This window comes from Mastomys coucha, unplaced genomic scaffold (assembly GCF_008632895.1).
Source record: "Mastomys coucha isolate ucsf_1 unplaced genomic scaffold, UCSF_Mcou_1 pScaffold14, whole genome shotgun sequence".
Taxonomy (NCBI): Eukaryota; Metazoa; Chordata; class Mammalia; order Rodentia; family Muridae; genus Mastomys; species Mastomys coucha.
The window spans coordinates 62,068,279-62,086,143 of NW_022196896.1; the positions used below are offsets into that span (position 1 = coordinate 62,068,279).

The following is a 17,865-nucleotide window of genomic DNA, read 5'->3' on the forward strand; positions in this document are numbered from 1 at the left end:
ACGCATCCCAGATCCATGCGCTTTGTTGAAACACTTCAGCTCTGGACCGTGACAATGGACATCAGTGTCATGATGTTGTTGGCTATTCTTTACCTGATTTTTCTTTATGAATATCTATAGAAATGTACTTTTCAACTTAGCGGTGAGCCCACATCCCTTAGTGTGAGTTCTAGTTGTGAATGTATTTTACTTCAGCTTACAGGTTTATAAAATAACTTCGGAATGCTTAAAGTACAGAAATTCCCCCACAATTTTTTTTTTTTTTTTGGTAAATTACCCCACAGTTATTTTCTTCGCCTGGGGGTCAGGTCAGCCACATTTTGTTCACGAATGATTACTTTATGAGATTTTTTTTTAAGTCCGCCTGCCTCTGTAATTACCTATTTTTCTGGCAGTGTTGCTTTATTTCATAAAAGAATGGATAGGGTTTATTAAATAAGTCTTGTCACTTCTGCCAAAAAAGGCTAAGGTTTGGCTCTCTGAACTTAAAACACACGCGCGCACACACACACACACACAAACCTTGTTTTTATAAGAACATTTGTTGAGCAGATAAAAATCTGTATCTGTGACTTTATTAAAGAACCAGTCCGTTTCGAGGCGTTCTGCTTGCCTGGGCCTTGCATTAATCTCAAGAGGTCTGCGTGGATATTAGTAACTACAAATATTCATGTCAGCAGTGTTAGGGCGAGGTACCCGTGGGGGTCTTCTAATGTGCAGAACAGTCGGTTTTGAAATTGGCCTTTAAAGAGAAATGATAAAACACTCAACTTCAAAGTAAGCCTCTTGGTCCTGCTTAAACTGATTCGTGACGGCGAGAGAGTGGTTCCAGCTGAAGGACAGGGACCTGGCCACCCCCACCCCCACATCCCCCACTTTGTGTTAGCACTCTGAGCCAGCGGTGGGAACGGCTGTCCCTGCGCCGCCCCTGTCAGGTTCTGCCTCCGTTGCCCCTCGGATCCCTCCGGGACATCTGAACCCGGCTGCCCTCTCCTAGATGCAGGACCCCGGCCGGCCTGCTCCGCGCTGATGTCACCAAGCTGTTGCTTTACAGCCTCGAGGTTCCTCCCCCTGGAACCGCCCCGGGCTAGGGAAGAGGCCGAGTTGGGCAGGATGACTACGAAGTTAAGTCACGGGAGGGCGGAGCGGCGAGCGGAGCGGAGCGAGCGGGCAGGCGTCCGCGACCCGCGCCGGATCAGATCGATGCCGCCGGGGCTGGGTGTGCTGCGCGGCCCCGCTGCCCCGACGCAGCCCGAGCCCCGGCGGGAGCGGCCGCAGCCTGCCGGGCCACAGGGCAACGGCTGGGGCTTCAGCTGGATGCCAGCTAGCCTGTGCCTCGGAGGAAAGGCCGGAGTTTGAGCTGCAGCCGCCTCAGGTGGAATAAGCCTTCTTCAGGAAGATCAGATAAGAATCTTGGGGGAAATTTTTTATTTTGAAAGAGAAACTTGTTATAGTAAGCCTGTTGACTGTTTAATGGTTGCTGGATTCTAATGCCCCGGCTCTTTACTCTTGGGGTAATTCTGGATAACCTCAAAGAAAAAAAACTGCCTTTTGGATTGAGTTTATTTATGTATGGCTCCCCTCCCAGCTAAAAGAAAAATCTTAACTTTTTTAGAACATCAAACTTATTTTTCTCCAAAGAGCCACGCTGTGCCTTCCAGTCTGAACAATACATGGCCCTGATGTTTGTCTATATTTTCTGAAGCTGTTGTTCATCTGTAAAGGACAATGGAGTTTCACAGGACATCTTTAAGTGGATTACAGTCAGCCAGAGTTCTGCCGAAGTTAACATCCAGCCTGTTAAAACGCTTGCTCATTTGGAAATTTTAATCTGGAAACCTCAAGCAAAATTAGAGTACAATGAGAAACGGACTCACAGCAGAATCTCTCGGGCATTTAAGCCACTGTTAGCTGTGCACTTGTGTGTGTCTGCTTGGGCTGAGTGAAAGGGAACTTTATGGAATTTCAGGAGGTGGAGGGAGCTAAATGTGCTGTCTTGGTGCACTTTACTTCTTAGAACCAGGTTAAAGGGTAGCTTCATTTTCATACTGATGCACTGATCCTAACCATCAACACCTCAGGCACTATGCCTCGATGTTTATCCTTTCTGGATGCGTCACAGCTCTCTTCACAGATAGACCTTCTTGGAAAAACGCTCCACCGAATTCCTTCCTCTCCATGTCAAAAGCTGCGATATTTGTTTTGACTGTCTGCGAAATGGGGAAACCACTCAGCAGACCAGACTGTTTACGCCAGAACCCTCCGTGCGTAGGGAAGGGGGAAGAGGAGGAGGACCTGAATATTGAGGACTGTTATGTCCCACAGCGGTCCATCTATGACACGGTGAGACTGAACGAACAGATAGACTCCGGTTCCAAAGGTAGCCTGTCTTCTAGGCATTTCACAGATCGGACTTTACCCTACAGCCACAGGACATTGGACGTTAGCTCTCTGTGCTCCAACGGTGCCCTTTCTTCTTCCAGCATATTTGAGCTGAGGGGTCGGGAAGCTAACAAGCTAGATGAAAAGATGATCTTTGATGCCCTCAAACTAAACAGTGACGTCATTCGAAGCACAGGTTTACCCAAACCCAAGTCCCAAGCAGAAAAGAGAGAACACAGGCGGTCCTGGCGGATGTTTGTCCCCGCCAATTTTATGGATTATGCAAACAAAAGCGAAAGTTCTTTTGTTGAGCCTTCTGAAGCGTCAGATGCTGTCTCGAAGGCCAGCAAGTGCAGATGGGGTACTAACTCTCAAACTTCAGAAGAGGACGACTCTGGCTTATGCAGCCCCCCAGCTGAGAAAGAAGAAAAGCCGGGCATTGTAAGTGGAGAGCAGCCACAGATTAGAAGCCTGTCCTCTGCTGAAGATATTCATACCTCAGAGCAAGATAGGCCATTTTTCTCTGCTAATTCTGTCAGTGAACAGAAAATCCCACTGCTCTCGTGCAGAAGTGCCCACCCCAGTGACAACTTCCAAACGATTCTGCAGGATGCCTCTCCACTCAGGGGGGGCAAGTGTGTGGACGGTCAAAGGTCACTCCATAGTGAAAACGGTTGTGCGCACAACCCGCTGAGAGAGAGTAGGAAGAGCAGTGCGTTGGTTGTGCCCAGAGATGGGACAAACAAGTGGATTTCCAACTCTGAAGACCAGAAAACTTTGAGGCAGGGGGAGTCCCAAACCACAGCACACAGTAGGGAATGTAGGAAGGAGCCCCTTCTGGATTTAGACCTCTCGCCCGCAGACCTCCTAGGGGAGCAGCTGGCAGACTTTGCTAACACACCTTTGCTAGAAAATGTGATACTGTTGCCACAATATGATTCAGAAGAAAGCAACATGGCGCCTAAGGGTAATCTAGAGGCTCCCTTCTCTGCCCAGGAGATAGAGGTGACCCAGAGGAAAAGCCCTCTCCAATTCATACAAGGAAAAAAGAAAACGGGGCCCAGGAAAACAGGGGTCCAGGCAGGATCACCAGACACCGTCTGCAATGGCTTTCAGTTGGTAAAGGTAATTAATGGGACTGAAAACCTGCGGTTGCAGCCACTCGTGGTTCTCTTTCAGAGTGGTCAAGAATGATTTCTAAAATGGTCAAGTGCAGACATTCATCTTGGGGCTTTGATTAGCACCTCGCCAGATGCCAGCCATAGATAAGTCCATTGGTGGGACAAATTAGTTAGGGATTGTTAGGGAATGATCCTTCCCAGATGTGGTGGTGCAGACAGGTTCATGCAGAATTCCCCTCACTGTTAATTAAGGTTCAGGGTTAGATTTTTGCACAAACAGTGGTTTAAAACAGTGCCGTATAAGGGCAGTTGTATTGAGTTTATTAAGCACCAACAGGCTTAGTCATAAAGGTACAAACACAGTATTATGCTGTTGTGGCCTGAAAAGCCCTGCACCCTGCCAGCTTACAGGAGCCCCGCACAAGAGAGGAAAGCTTTTGTGTTTTCTCAGGCAATTGTAGACTCTAACTCTTCAGAGTTGCAGATAAGGTAAGAGAGTAAAGGGTGCAGCCCCGGGATAAGTGGAGGTTGTCTGTCAAGCCTGTAATTTTCTTTCTTCCCACTCAGATTCAAGTTCAGTTATTTTGGTACTCTCCGTTGGCTTCCCTGGTAAAATCCACCTCAGAGTTAACCTCGTTTTATTTAAAAGTTCTCTGTGTTTGTGTTCTACGAGCCTCTAGGTAAATGTGAGGGAGAATGTAGGTATTTGTTACTCCTAAGAGATAAGGGATGTACACAGGATCAGAGTTCTGCTCATTCTACGTCCTGCTGGCCACACCTTTCCTTGAGCATACAGCTAGTGCTCTGCTAACTTAAACGGTTTAACAAAATGCCTTCTCCCTGTAAAACATGTTATAGCTCGTGCGAAGAATTGTTCTTGTTTGTTGTGTTTTGTCCTAACTTAGCTGGTAGCCGTAGTCATTTTGAAGGGTTTTAGAAAATGGTCACTGGCTTTTGCAGACCTGCTCTGGTAGAAACCCTCAATTTAGCCAGGATAGCTGCAGACGGCTTACTAGAACATCCGTATGAGTAAGAGTTTTGTCCTGAAAACTGAGAGGGAAATACAAGGTTTTCCCAGAAGCATCATATACTGTACCAGGGATGTAAGAATGGGCCCGTTTTCTTGACCCTGTGCGTAGTTCTTTGTAAGTTGTTGAACACAACCCAAAGCTCCTCCTCAGCTCCTGGAGGTGGTAACTTAGAACGTTCCGTAGAAAAGAAACAGCATCGACATGCCAAAGCCCTTAGTCACTGCCCGTGGCAGTCCTCTGTGGACACGCTCAGTAAATTATACCTTTTTGAAAACTTACAACAATGCCTGAACTTTTCTTCTCGGTAACTCAGGATTTTGCCAACCTCATTACATCCAACTAATTTCTTATCGTTGCTCTTTTGACATAGAAAACCCTTAGCCAGCGTGGGAAGGTCAGTATACATTTTCAGTGGAAAAGGCAGCTTGAACTTTTTGTTACCAGGGGACATTCAGAGGAAACAGTGGCTCGTTTGTTTGCTATTTCCAATGTATTTGTCCTTACAGTAAAAGTAGAACTACCCAGCATGCTAAACACTGGGTCAGGGGCTGGGGAGTTGTCTCCTTGCCCCCCGCCCCATGTCCTTTACAGTTGCTTTCCAACCTGTCTCTCCTGAGGTATTTTTAAAATACATCTGTCTTTGTTATATTTCCTTATATTCTGTTTATACAGCCATTAGTTATTTTATGTTGTGCTTCAGTATAATGACTCAGAGCCCCAAACTTTATTTTACCTTAATATCTGTGTAAAATTTCATTACCAGGTTAAAAATAATTGATTTTTTTTCTCGTGACATTCTCCAGGCCCAGCATTATACATATTTCTATTATCCGTGGGGAAAATTGACATGTTCCCCTCAATGTTACCTGTAAAGCGGTTGATAGCGTCCTCCCAAGACAGCTGTATCTTTTCTGTGTTGATGCCAATTTAGCAAATAACTATTGAGTACAAATTACTATCCAGGTACTGTAGCAGACCCAGGGTATAGAACTGTAACTGTCATCAGCAAAGGAGTGATTTCTGTGGAACTGGCATCTTAATCTAACGTAGAGTGCATCCTTCCTAACTCACAGGCAACTGAGACACCATGTGCTGGATAGCGTGGACAGAAGATAAGAGTACTAGGGAGCTGTTGACAGCAGATTCCCAGATAGTAGTGGACAAAGATCAACCAGAGATGCTGTGCAGCTGATGTCTGGGTCCAGGTCTCTGTGCAGGGCCCTATCATTTCAGTCATGCCTGCCTCCACAATCTCTTGTGTGTCTTTAGGGTAGGGTTTTTCTCCTCAGTCTATACCTGTAACTCCGAGGTTTGGTCTTTTCATAGTTTCCCAACGCTGGCTCATGTTCTGTTCATGTTTTTTTTTTTTTAAGTCACTGACTTTTATTGGATGATTAATTCTTCTCCCTTGCCTTCAGGAACTCCTGCCCTGTCATCCATGTGTTCCATTCTGTTGGCAAAGCTTCCTACTAAGATGTTTAAATGTGACGCACTGATTGTCTTAGGTAGGGTTTACTGCTGTGAACAGACCACCATGACCAAGGCAAGTCTCATAAAGGACAACATTTAGTTGGGGCTGGCTTATAGGTTGAGAGGTCCAGTCCATTGTCATCAAGCCAGGAACATGGCAGCATCCAGGAAGGCATGGTATAGGAGGAGCTGAGAGTTCGACATCTTCATCTGCAGGCTGCTAGCAGAATGCTGGCTTCCAGGCAGCTAGGGTGAGGGTCTTAAAGTCTATGCACACAGTGACACACCTACTCCAACAAGGCCACACCTCCTAATAGTGTCATTCCCTGGGCCATCACGCTGACTTGGGGTTCCCCCCCCCACTATCATCATTTCAACTTGAATTTTCTCAAGCAATTGTATGTCTTTATTGGATCCTATTTTCGTATTTTGGAAATAAGCTCACTTCTTTTTCATTCAGCTCTTTGTTGTGTTCTTTTGGGGTATGTTCATAGCCTCTTTGAGTTCTTTGACTATAGTGTAATGATTCTGTCAAGTTCTTCCGCTGCAAGTTCTTCCCAGGTGTTTCCACTGGGAGCCATGCTCGGATTGGTGATCTTGGGGAAAGACCTATTAAGTGGTTTTTCGTTTGTTTGTTTTTTTCTTTTAAACTGGTCTTGTTTCTGCACTACAACTCACGAGCCTGACATTGGTGAGTTGAGCCTTTCTTCCTTGTTTTTATGTTCAGAATCCAAGTCCCTCTTCCTTCAGTGGAGGTGGCCCAGGGTTCCGGAGAGGACTATGTCCTGGTAGGTGTGAAGGATGATTTCCCTGTGTGGAACTGATAATCAGGGCCAAACCTTACTCTTCCTCCCAGGGTCAGGTACTGTTCCAGGTCAGCTCTAGCCCTTCTCTGGGTCTCTGGGTCCACCAGGTGCATATGAGTCTTATCCTGTGCCACCTCACGCCTTCCCTGGGTCTTCTGCTGTGGTGGTTATGGAAGTCCTCATTTGGCCCTGTGTCCACGTGCCTCTGCTTTTCCATTTGCCTCTGTTGGGTTTTGGCCCCTTGGGCAGGCACGTTCTTGGCCTCTTGACCTACTTTGTTGTGTTGCCAGTGAGTCTACACTTCTAATCTGAGTCTCAAGTCTTAGGAGCCAGCTCTCCACCCTGCACGGATCTCTATGAGCCCCCATGAGAATTCCTTGACCTGGAGGCATCCTCAGTTTGCCGTTTGCTCATCAGTGGGGTTTTCTTGCGTATTTTTTATCAATGTTAAACTGAGATAATAGGAAATTTCATGATACTCATCTTGGGTTTGTAGATGATCTTCCTAAATGTATGTAGAATCTATAATTAAATGCCTCACGTTTATATTTCATACTCACAAGGTAATGAATGGTAAGTGATGTCTTGGTACCAACAGTTCACTTCAGCAACAGTTGCCAGTTTCAATTACGTAATAAATAAGTCCATAGTCTTCATACGTGTCTGGTAGTCGTTAGACGCTATAACTCTTACAATCCTCCCAACCTGCAGGTATTCCAGAAAGAAGAAATCGAACCCTTGCAAGTGAAGCAGCAAGATGTGAATTGGTTAGGCCAAGGCCTTATTCAGAGCGCAGCTGCAAACACCTGCACTCAGGGTTTGGAGCATGACCTGGACAACATCAACACGCGGTGGAAGACTCTCAATAAGAAGGTAGTCGCTCGGCCCCTTCTACTCCTCAGCAACTTTCGCTATCACTCCTCATGACTAATAATCATAGTCATGCCAGTAGCCACACACACCCAAACACACTTCTTCTTCTTCTTCTCATGTTGTACACTAACTGGCCCACGGCAATCAGCATGGGACACGAATGAATCATGTTCATGGGTTGAAATGGGATTTCTCCCACCACAATCCCAACCTTTGCCAGGGAGGTAGCTGCAGACCCAGCAGGTGTGCTGGAGACAGCCATCGTGGACAGCCCTGTGTTGAAAGGGCGTCCTCGTGCCATGGTAGCTTATTTGCCCCGGGACTCCCTGACGCGTGGAGATGCAGGCTCCCTGTTGTGTTAACCTTTCTTGTGGAGAATAGAATGAATGCTCATTCACCCTGGTGGGCACTAACAGCAGACCAGCATGGGATTTCACTGAAGTCCACCCTGATGAGACCAATGAGTTTATTGGATTTATTCTATGGGGTACAATTGAGGGGTTACTTACTAGAGTATGGGTGACCCCCTTCACCCCCTGAATCACCACGAACACCCATCCCATCACAGGTGGCATTAAACTTTCACTCCTGTACAGCTTAGCATCACCCAGGACCGCTTGCAGCTAGGAGATGGGAGATGGAGTGATAGCAGGAAGGAGATGCAGCTAGGAGATGGAGTGATAGCAGGAAGCCCAGAATAGCCTTCCCTAGAAAGCCCAGAGTAGGCTCTGCAGCCCTCCCTAGAGTGTCAGTAGCTCCACCACCATACACCTGGCTGCCACTCTGTCACTTTTCTCTGCTTGGCATAGCAACAGTGGCAAGGTATGAGACCAGCATCTGGTTATGAACAGAGGGAAAAGCACCATAGGACACATGTGGGTGCTCTGTGTGTGTAGGCACGCAGACACATATACGGGGGGGGGGGATAGAAAGGAAGAAAGAAAGAAAAGGAGGGTGTCTTAGGATTATACTGCTGTGAAGAGACATCATGACCAAGGCAACTCTTATAAGGACATTTAATTGGGGCTGGCTTACAGGTTCAGAAGTTCAGCCCATTATCATCAAGGCAGGAGCATGGGAGCATGCAGGCAGATGTGGTACAGGAGGAACTGAGTTCTACATCTTTTTCCAAAGGTAGCTAGGGGAAGACTGGCTTCCAGGCAGCTAGGAAAAGGGTCTTAAAGCCCATGCCCACAGTGACACACCTACTCCAACAAGACCACACCTCCTAATAGTGGTACTCCCTGGGCAGAGTGTATACAAACTGTCACAGAGGGGAAGGGAAAGTGTAGCCAAGTTAGGAATAATCATGAGAAGTAGTGTCGGGTGGGCAGGTTTCTTTCTTCCCTCCTTTCTTTCTTCCTTTCCTTTTTTCTTTCCTTCCCTTCTTTCTTTCTTTCTTTCCACCTTTCTTCCTTTCTTCCTTCCTTCCTTCCTTCCTTCCTTTCTTCCTTTCATGAAACAAGTGAATAAGCTGAGACAACTGGAACTTAACAGGTGGCTCAGCGAACATCCCAGCTGCAGGAGGCCCTGCTACACTGTGGAAGGTTCCAGGATGCCCTGGAGTCCCTGCTCAGCTGGATGGCAGACACCGAGGAGCTTGTGGCAAATCAGAAGCCTCCATCCGCTGAGTTCAAAGTAGTGAAGGCCCAGATACAAGAGCAGAAGGTAAGTTAGCGATGCCTTTATTCGGTTTCATATAAAATCTTTAAAATGACAATCCAAGTCTGCCTCCCTGTTTATAGTAACAGGATGTCACTCACAGTAACGTGTTCTTGCCACTTTCGATACTATCAGTTATTCAAGCAGCACTTGCTGATTGTGTACTCTGGTCAAGGTGTGGGTCTAGCTGCAGGAGATACAACCCTGAATGAAGACAGTAAGAGTCCCCCACTGAACATAAAGTCTAATGGGAAAGAAAGGCTGTGAAAAGCCAGTAAACAAAGTCCATGTGTAACCTAGAGTATTTCAAAGCAGAGGTGAGGTGGGGATCTAGCTGTGACAGAGCTGGGGCTCAGGGCAGGAAGTAGTGTAGAAGAAGAATCCTGTGATCAGCTTTAAATAGAACAGCCAAGAAATGCTTCACCGGCTGGGTGGCATTTGGACAGGAATATCATTGTTGCCTAAATACATGAGATCTAGCCACGGGAATTGTATAGAGTAAATACTAGCAGGTTCTCTCTCGGAGTTGAGCTGAGCGCAAAGGACTCTGATCCTCTGTTCACGCACCTGGGGACGTGCTGCCGCATGTCCTGGTGCTGATAGAGGACTGCTTGAGACAACATGTGCAGTTCCAGGGTTCATCGTGGTGTAGTGGTCAGACATGGAACACTGAATGACATTTCCAGTGATTTAGCAGCCGTAGTTTGCAATGACACGTGGAAAAAGGCATACTGGGTGGCATATCAGTGAGGTGTCCTCCTACAGAACTTTTTGCATGGGGAGAAGGTTAATAACTCTTTGAAGTTGAATTGTTATATATAAAATTGTAATAAAAAATTGTGTATGTATGCGTGGGTACATGCAGAGGCTAGCGCAGGACTTCAGGGGTCTTCCTCTTTTCCTCCTCACCTTATTTCCTCTTGATGGGGTCCCCCACGGAACCAGCGGCTCTAGACGGGGTCTCCCACGGAACCAGAGGCTATAGACCGGGTCTCCTACGGAACCAGAGACTATAGACCAGGTCTCCTACGGAACCAGAGGCTCTAGACAGGACCTCCCATGGAGCCAGAGGCTCACTGCCCTCACTTCATTTTCTCCAGGCAGGGTCTCTCACTGAACCAGAAGCTCGCTGCTACAGCCTGACTCACTGGCAATTCTCTCAATCTTTCTGTCTCCACCTATCCATTGGGGAATGTTAGGATTGCAGACACATGCAATCCTGCCTGGCTCTTTATGTGGGTCCTGGGGATTCAAACTCAGGTCCTCGTGACTGTAGAGCAAGTCTGTGTGTGCTTACTGAGCCATTTCCCCAACCCCTTTAATCAAGTTTTAATGTAGCAAGTCCTGGCTTAATTTAGCTAGCAGGCAATAATAACAACAACATTTCTATGTATGTGTGCGTGTGTGCATGTGTGTGCTTTCTTGGAATTGAACCTAGGAGTTCAGCTATGCTCCAGAAGTGCCTTACCACTGAACTATAGCCCAGCCCTCTATGTTATATTTCAAAATTGCCAAAAGATTTTAAATATCCTCAATACAATACCAAATTTGAGAAGAGGAACTACTGGCTATGTTAATTAGTTTGAGTAAATTGTTTTCCAGTGCACATATGTACTAAAACATGACTTTTAAAAAAGTCTACATTGGGCTCAGGTTTTTACCAGCTTACTGCTTCCTTTAATTCTGCATTACACATTAGCGCTCTACAAATTCTCTGAAAACTTCAGCCAGTTAGGAAGTAAGTAGGAGAAAGAAAGCCAGGCTTCATGGCCCAGACCTGTAATCCCAGCCACTTGGCCGCCGACAGAGGCAGGAGGGTCCCAAGTTCTAGGCCCACAGGAACACAGCCTAGTGAACAACTCAGAGGGAGCTTGTGTGGAATCTAAAAGTGGGGGAGAGGCTTGGGGACGTGGCGCAGTTGTAAGACAGTAGCCTAGGATGCAGGAAGCTCCAGTTCAGACTCCAGGACCGGACAGCAAAAAAAGGAGGAGTAAGGAAACACCCTGGAAATCCCGTGTTTCGGTGTGGTTTTTAATAATACAAGTGCTACCATCAACTGAGTTATTCTCCCAGGGATGGTCATTAATGCTTAGTCAGCAAAAACCCATTTACTGACTTTGTCTTCTTAGTTGCCAAAGGTTTTTCTATTCCAATTCACCAAAAGTAACTCACCTGGGCTGGCAGGATAGCTCAGTGGGTAAAGGGCGTGTCACCAAGCCTGACAACCAATCCTCAGATCCTACATGGAGACAAAACTCTCAAGTTGTCCTCCTGTGCTTGTGTGCACGCGCGCGCACACACACGATACATGTGTGTATTTTACAGACTTCACATTGTTTACTATCTGATGCCCTGAACGGTGTCAAGAACATCTGTGATCCTTTCCCTTGGGAAATATGTATTCCCTTTCATTTCCTCCTCCGTGGTCATAATCTCAGCGTACTCTTCTAGCACGTTACTTCTGGGTAACTGTTAAATTGTTACTCCTTAGCTATCTGTCAGGATCAGAGTAAGCAAGCAGAGGCCTGTCAGGTTGAGCTCCTGCATCTAGTTGCTGGAGCCCAGCGCTTATTATGTGTGCAGCTACTCACGTGTGATTCCCTTTGATTAGTCAGGGCAAGGTGACTGAGTGTGGCACTCAGCTAGATTTAGACTGAATTTCCTTTTAACTGCTAAGTCCTGAAACCTTAGTCCACTTGGCAGTTCTTGAGAACCCAGCGCACGCACACTCTCTCCTTTTTGGGTGTCTGAGGGCTCTGCCCAAGTTTCAGTCCTCACGGGGTTTAAAGCGCTCCTTCCAGTGGAAGGCCAGGAACATTCAGACCTGCAGGCGTGGTCTGTTCTTAACCTGCCCGCCTATAATGCATTGCCTCACGTGAAGCGGAGTTTTGACTGACAGGAGTCTGTTATTTTGGCAGAGTCGATAACCGCTGGATGTTTAGGGCAGCCCTGTTTTGTAAGGAGGGTGTTGTACTTTTCCCAGGGTTCAGTCTGCTTATCCTACATGCATCTTCCACTCTGTGATTTTGTATGAAATCCATCTCAAAGATCAGAGTGGCCTTATCAGTAAGGGTTGTCTGTTGTCAAAGCCACACCTCAGTGTCTTGACACTGCAGTCATTCAACCAAACGCTTTCTGTTTCTTCTTTGGAGGCTTTAAAAAAAAATGACATTTATTTATTTATGTGCCCTGCTTGCGCCTTGGCATGCATGTAGAGGTCAAAGGACAAGTTCAGGAGCCGCTTCTCCCCTTCCACCCTGCAGATCCCATGGATCAAACTCAGGTCACGAGGCTTGGTGGCAAGCCACCTTGACCTGAGGTGCCCTCTCATTGCTCCCAAATGGATTATTTTTAAAACCCCACTTCTCATTTTTTTCCCATGTCTATCCATGCAAATATATAGACAAGATGCATTCTACCTTACATTTATTTAAACCTTCTTCTGCCTATTTTTAAAAACACTGCATGTTTTGCCTGAAGCTTCTGCAAAGACTGCTGGAAGACCGGAAGTCTACAGTAGATGTGATCAAACGAGAAGGAGAGAAAATCGCTGCTTCGGCAGAGCCTGCAGACAGGGTGAAGCTGACGAGGCAGCTGAGCCTCTTGGACAGCAGATGGGAAGCGCTCCTTAGCAGAGCTGAAGCAAGGTACCCAGCAGCATGCTCAGGGCTGTGGGCTGGGGTAATGCTTGCCTTTAAGTCCACGTCTCCACATCTGTTTGTCACAAGGCTGTGGCTCACTGGTCCTTATTCTTCTGATGTCCTTTGGCCACCAGCCGCATCCCTGCTCATTAAGAAAGCATTTTCCCTGGATGGTAATGTATTCTTTTGTGCGAGACACAATCATTCTCTACCTACCCTGCGTCAGTACAGAGCTAGGTGTTAGCTTATGAGGATGAGCTAGACCGATCACCTCTGTCCCCAGACAGGTGCAGACTAACAGACTCAAAGCCAATGGGAAACAAGGACAAGAGTGATGCTTTGAAGTAAAGATGCAGGGTATGATGGGAGCACATAATAGGAGGACGTTTAGAGACAGGGAAGCAGTGGCCATGTTTTAAGGGAGGAGTTGGTTAGAAAGGAGTGAAGCAGTGGGCGATCCTCTCCCTCTGTAAAGGAGGGAGGGCTAGACTGTGGCTCTTCTGGGCTCTTGCTCCCAATTCTGTTATTACAGAGTCACAGCCTGTCTGCCATGATACTCCGACTGGGAGTAGCTATGTGAGCGGGCAGCCAGCTCTCTACATGCATGATCGGGCTGACAGTAAAGCAATTCCTACCTCTTCAGACATAAACTGAAGGGGGAAGGTCTTTAACTGTTGCTTGGTAATAGTTTGGGATATGATAACATGGAGCCAGGTGTGACGGGACACACAGAAGGCCGAGGCGGGTTATCTCTGAGTTATAGGCCACCAAGAACTGCACAGCATCCCAGGTCAGCCAAGGTTATGTAATACGATCCTGTTGCACAAACAAACAAATGAAAAATGGAAATTGTATTTCTGTCCTTGCTGCCAGTTCTGAAATTCCTCTCAGCTTCATATGAACCTCGATTCCCAGATCGTATTAGTCCCTTAAAAAAAAAAAATCAATGTGTCAGGAAAATAGTGCAGCAGCTAGACTTCGACACAGAACTCTCAGCTAGGCTGATGGATCTGATGCCCTGCTATGGCCCAGCACAGTCAGGAGCCTGAGAGGGAGAAGGCAGCAGAGACAGAGTGACTATAGCCACATGGTTCTGAAAGTACTCCACCTTCTAAATAAATGTGAGCCGCTCACCTATTTTTGACATTTAAATCCACAAAGTAGTAACTGTTGCTTTTGACAAATGCACTTGATACTCTGTTTCTATGATGTCACAGTTCTTCAAGTTTTAAAATCCACTTCTGACCATCTTGTTAGAAATAGCTTTAGTGGCTCTCGCTTCTATGGATTTCATATTTGAAAGTGCTCATAGCAAGGTGAAGCTTAAAATGTGCCCTTAGCAGTGTTTCTTGTCATTGTTGTTATTGCCGCTGCCTTTAAAACTGGTTATAATCGACGGGCTTATTCTCAGCAGAGGTGGCTTTCACCAATCCATGATGTTCAGGAATGAGGACGTCTTCTTAATTTTATTTGGTGAGAGCTATTTTAACATGCCCTTTAGATATCCATCATTTAAAGCCCAGCCTTAGATGACTCCTGGGAAGCCATGTTCATAGTAGTATGGAAGGTCTAACTGAAGAGCTTGGCTGGCAGTTTTATAAGTTCTCCACTCCTAACTGACCTTCATCTTGGCAAATGTATAGGAACCGTCAACTGGAAGGCATCTCTGTGGTAGCTCAGGAGTTTCATGAGACCTTGGAGCCGCTGAATGAGTGGCTCACAGCTGTAGAAAAGAAGCTGGCCAACTCGGAACCCATAGGAACCCAGGCACCGAAGCTGGAGGAGCAGATTGCACAGCACAAAGTAAGGTGTCATGTGCCCGTGAGGCCTGGGTTTCTTCATTCATTTCATGGTTTGTTTTTTTTTGTTTGGTTTGGTTTGGTTTGATTTGTTTTGTTTTGTTTTGTTTTTGTGACATGGCATTTGTTAGATTGTGCATAATTGCGAAACTAAATCAGTTTTTTAAAGATCATCTTTTGGTTCTGTTTACATTTTCCATTTTTCCATCCCTTTCAGTTTTGTTCTGTTTCGTTGTCTTCCTTTTTTGAACTTTATTTAGGTCTTAGAAGATGACATCACCAGTCACAACAAACAGTTACACCAGGCCGTTAGCATTGGCCAGTCCTTAAAGGCCCTGAGCTCCAGGGAGGACAAAGATTTGGTGCAAAGTAAGCTAGACTCCTTGCAAGTGTGGTACTTTGAGATTCAAGAGAAAAGTCACAGCAGGTCTGAGCTCCTCCAGCAGGCTCTGTGCAATGCTAAGATTTTTGGGGAAGATGAAGTTGAGCTGATGAACTGGCTGAACGAAGTACATGGCAAACTGAGCAAGCTGTCAGTCCAGGATCACAGCACTGAGGCACTGTGGCGACAGCGGGCTGAACTCAGGGTACCTTCATTTATTTCTTTTCTTTTCTTTCTTTCTTTTTCTTTTTTTTTCTCATTTCAGTTGTTATTAATTTTATCCATTGTTATTGGTTATATATTATTTTGTGTCCATTATGATTCATGTGATTCATTGAACTCACAATAGACTTTTTCTCGTGTGTACACAACACCTTTAGTGACATGAGATTGAATTTATCCAGTTAGCTGGCTTTCTTGCTGTTTATTCAGTGCGATTACTGTTGTATTCAAGGACCCCCATAAGGAACCAATACCTCCATAAAGACAGTTTTTATAAGACCCATGGTGCATTCTAAAAGAGAAGTGCCATGCATACTGGGAGATTGAGCACAGGGAGGACACAGGTAGAGCCAGGGAGGAGTAACAGACATTTAAAAAGGCAGTGTTTCTGCAGATCTGCTCCCCTACTAAACCTTCTCTGAGGTTAACAAGCGTTCTCTCCCCTGCCTCCCCACCGATGGTACCTGTGCTTCTAGGCTCTACAAGAAGACATTCTCCTCAGGAAACAGAGTGTAGATCAGGCACTGCTGAACGGCTTGGAACTGCTCAAACAAACCACAGGTGAGGTGCCTCCGGCTCGGGTTATCCAGGGGCAGCATTCCGCAGCGTTGCCAGGGTGTCTCAAGGATGGGGTCAGAAAGACAAAACCCTTTCTGACTTTTGAGGCTGCTCTGAGACGTCACCCTGTAGAATGGCTTGGAGGTCAGTCAAGAGCACTTCAAATGGGATCTCACTTGAGTCCTTGGTGGATGCTGTGCGTGTCACTTAAAGCATTCGGCGTGGGCACTGGCCAGAGAAGCCTGCGCTGTAGCTACAGAAGTCTTCCACTGCTGGAAGACTGATGAACACGGTCCTGTTTTGTTTTGTTTTGTTTTGTTTTGTTTTGTTTTGTTTCGTTTTGTTATGATAACCTGCACTGCAATGATGCTTGTTAAGGTAGTCCACAGGTTTCATTTCTCCAAGCTTGAAGAAAGCACTAAGAAGACAGATGCGTGACCTAATAGCTAGATGAAAGGCTTTTGAGCAACTCAGAGAAACAAAGTTACTTTAGCAGTTCTTTCTGCCTATAGGAAAGCCCTTCTCTGCTTCAGCATGTGTGCGCAAGAGCAGGGGGCAAGTTATCATTCATTGTGGTTAAAGGCATGCAATAAAGTGTCTAGAACTTTGATTTGGAAGTCTGAAGCTTAGGGCATAATTTACGTCTGTCTGCAAAGGAAGTAGAAGGAGATAAAGAGCCCCGGAAGTGTGAGAGTGAGTAATGATGAGTCAGCACAGGAAGGTTAAATATCTGTCTGACGTAACCGCCTTGTAAGCCATGGCATCAGCAGGCCAAGTGCTGGCAGGTTCAGCCCTCATTCTTCAAAGACAGAAGGCTTTGCAAGGGAGATAAAACACTGCACGCAACACAAGTTTCTGTAGGCCTTTCTATTCACATTTCTGTTTTTAACAATCCTGGGGAAGAAGTGAGGACATCTTTTGGGTCAAATTATCTTTAGAAAAATGTCTCCTCATCTCCCCCCAAACCTTATCATCAGAAGTATCTGAGGAGACTCTCTGCCCCTGGCTTTTTCCCCTTCCATAAGAAATAATGCGTCTTCTTGAAATCTTAGGTGATGAAGTCTTAATCATTCAAGATAAGTTGGAAGCCATTAAAGCCAGGTACAAAGACATCACCAAGTTGAGCGCCGATGTCACGAAGACTCTGGAACATGCTCTGCAGCTCGCCGGACAGCTGCAGTCCACACACAAGGAGCTGTGTAACTGGCTGGACAAGGTGGAGGTGGAGCTGCTGTCCTACGAGACTCAGGGCCTGAAAGGAGAAGCTGCGAGCCAAGTGCAAGAGAGACAGAAAGTAGGCACTTGTGCATCCCCAACACATGTGTCATCTAAGGGGGGGAGGTGTATCTGCGAGGATTCCAGATATAGTGGTCGTAGCAGGCAGGGCCTGGTGGGAACAGGCAGTGAAGTGACTGTTCAGACAGGGCGTGTCATTCACTTTAAGAGACGGGCGACTGGGAATGTAGTTTCCTGCCTGAGGTAGAATAATGAGGAAGGGAAAGGGGAAAAGGAAGATGATCATCGTTTCAGAGGCATGTAATTTGGTTGGGAAAACATTTCTGCCAGAGATGGGATCAGCGTGGGGGGATTTTCCTGCCAATATCCCAAAAGCACACTGCCTCTCTGAGCATTCATTGCAACAAGTCAGCCGCTGATCCCATGAGTTGTGGAGGCTATACTCTCTTGCAACGCCAGCTTGTCCTCACGGCAGGCCGTGTTCCTCTGCAGCATGACAGGCCTCCTCGCTTGACTTCTGTTAGCCAATGACTTAACATGTTAGCTCGTTTGAGTTTATTTCTCCAAACAGCAAATATTTATTTTCCATTTCAAAGATAAACTCCTGCCACGTTGACAAATGGACTGTTCCCTAAACTTCTCTGGAAACACTTTGGGGTTTTTTTTTTTGTTTTTTTTTTTT

General features: G+C 46.3%; 1 protein-coding gene across 24 annotated transcripts in view; it reads left to right on the plus strand.

Moving 5' to 3' along the window:
* Dst (dystonin) overlaps positions 1-17,865 on the plus strand; it is a 415,027-nt gene that overhangs the window by 341,818 nt on the left and 55,344 nt on the right. For 18 of the 24 annotated variants that reach the window (XM_031367095.1, XM_031367096.1, XM_031367099.1 and 15 more), the window contains 7 exons: positions 7,522-7,683; positions 9,181-9,351; positions 12,826-12,992; positions 14,630-14,789; positions 15,046-15,372; positions 15,866-15,950; positions 17,000-17,241. In XM_031367095.1, the coding sequence (XP_031222955.1) occupies positions 7,522-7,683; positions 9,181-9,351; positions 12,826-12,992; positions 14,630-14,789; positions 15,046-15,372; positions 15,866-15,950; positions 17,000-17,241 (1,314 nt within the window). The remainder of the gene's footprint in view (positions 1-7,521; positions 7,684-9,180; positions 9,352-12,825; positions 12,993-14,629; positions 14,790-15,045; positions 15,373-15,865; positions 15,951-16,999; positions 17,242-17,865) is intronic. The other 6 variants (XM_031367101.1, XM_031367120.1, XM_031367105.1 and 3 more) reach the window with 1 other exon arrangement.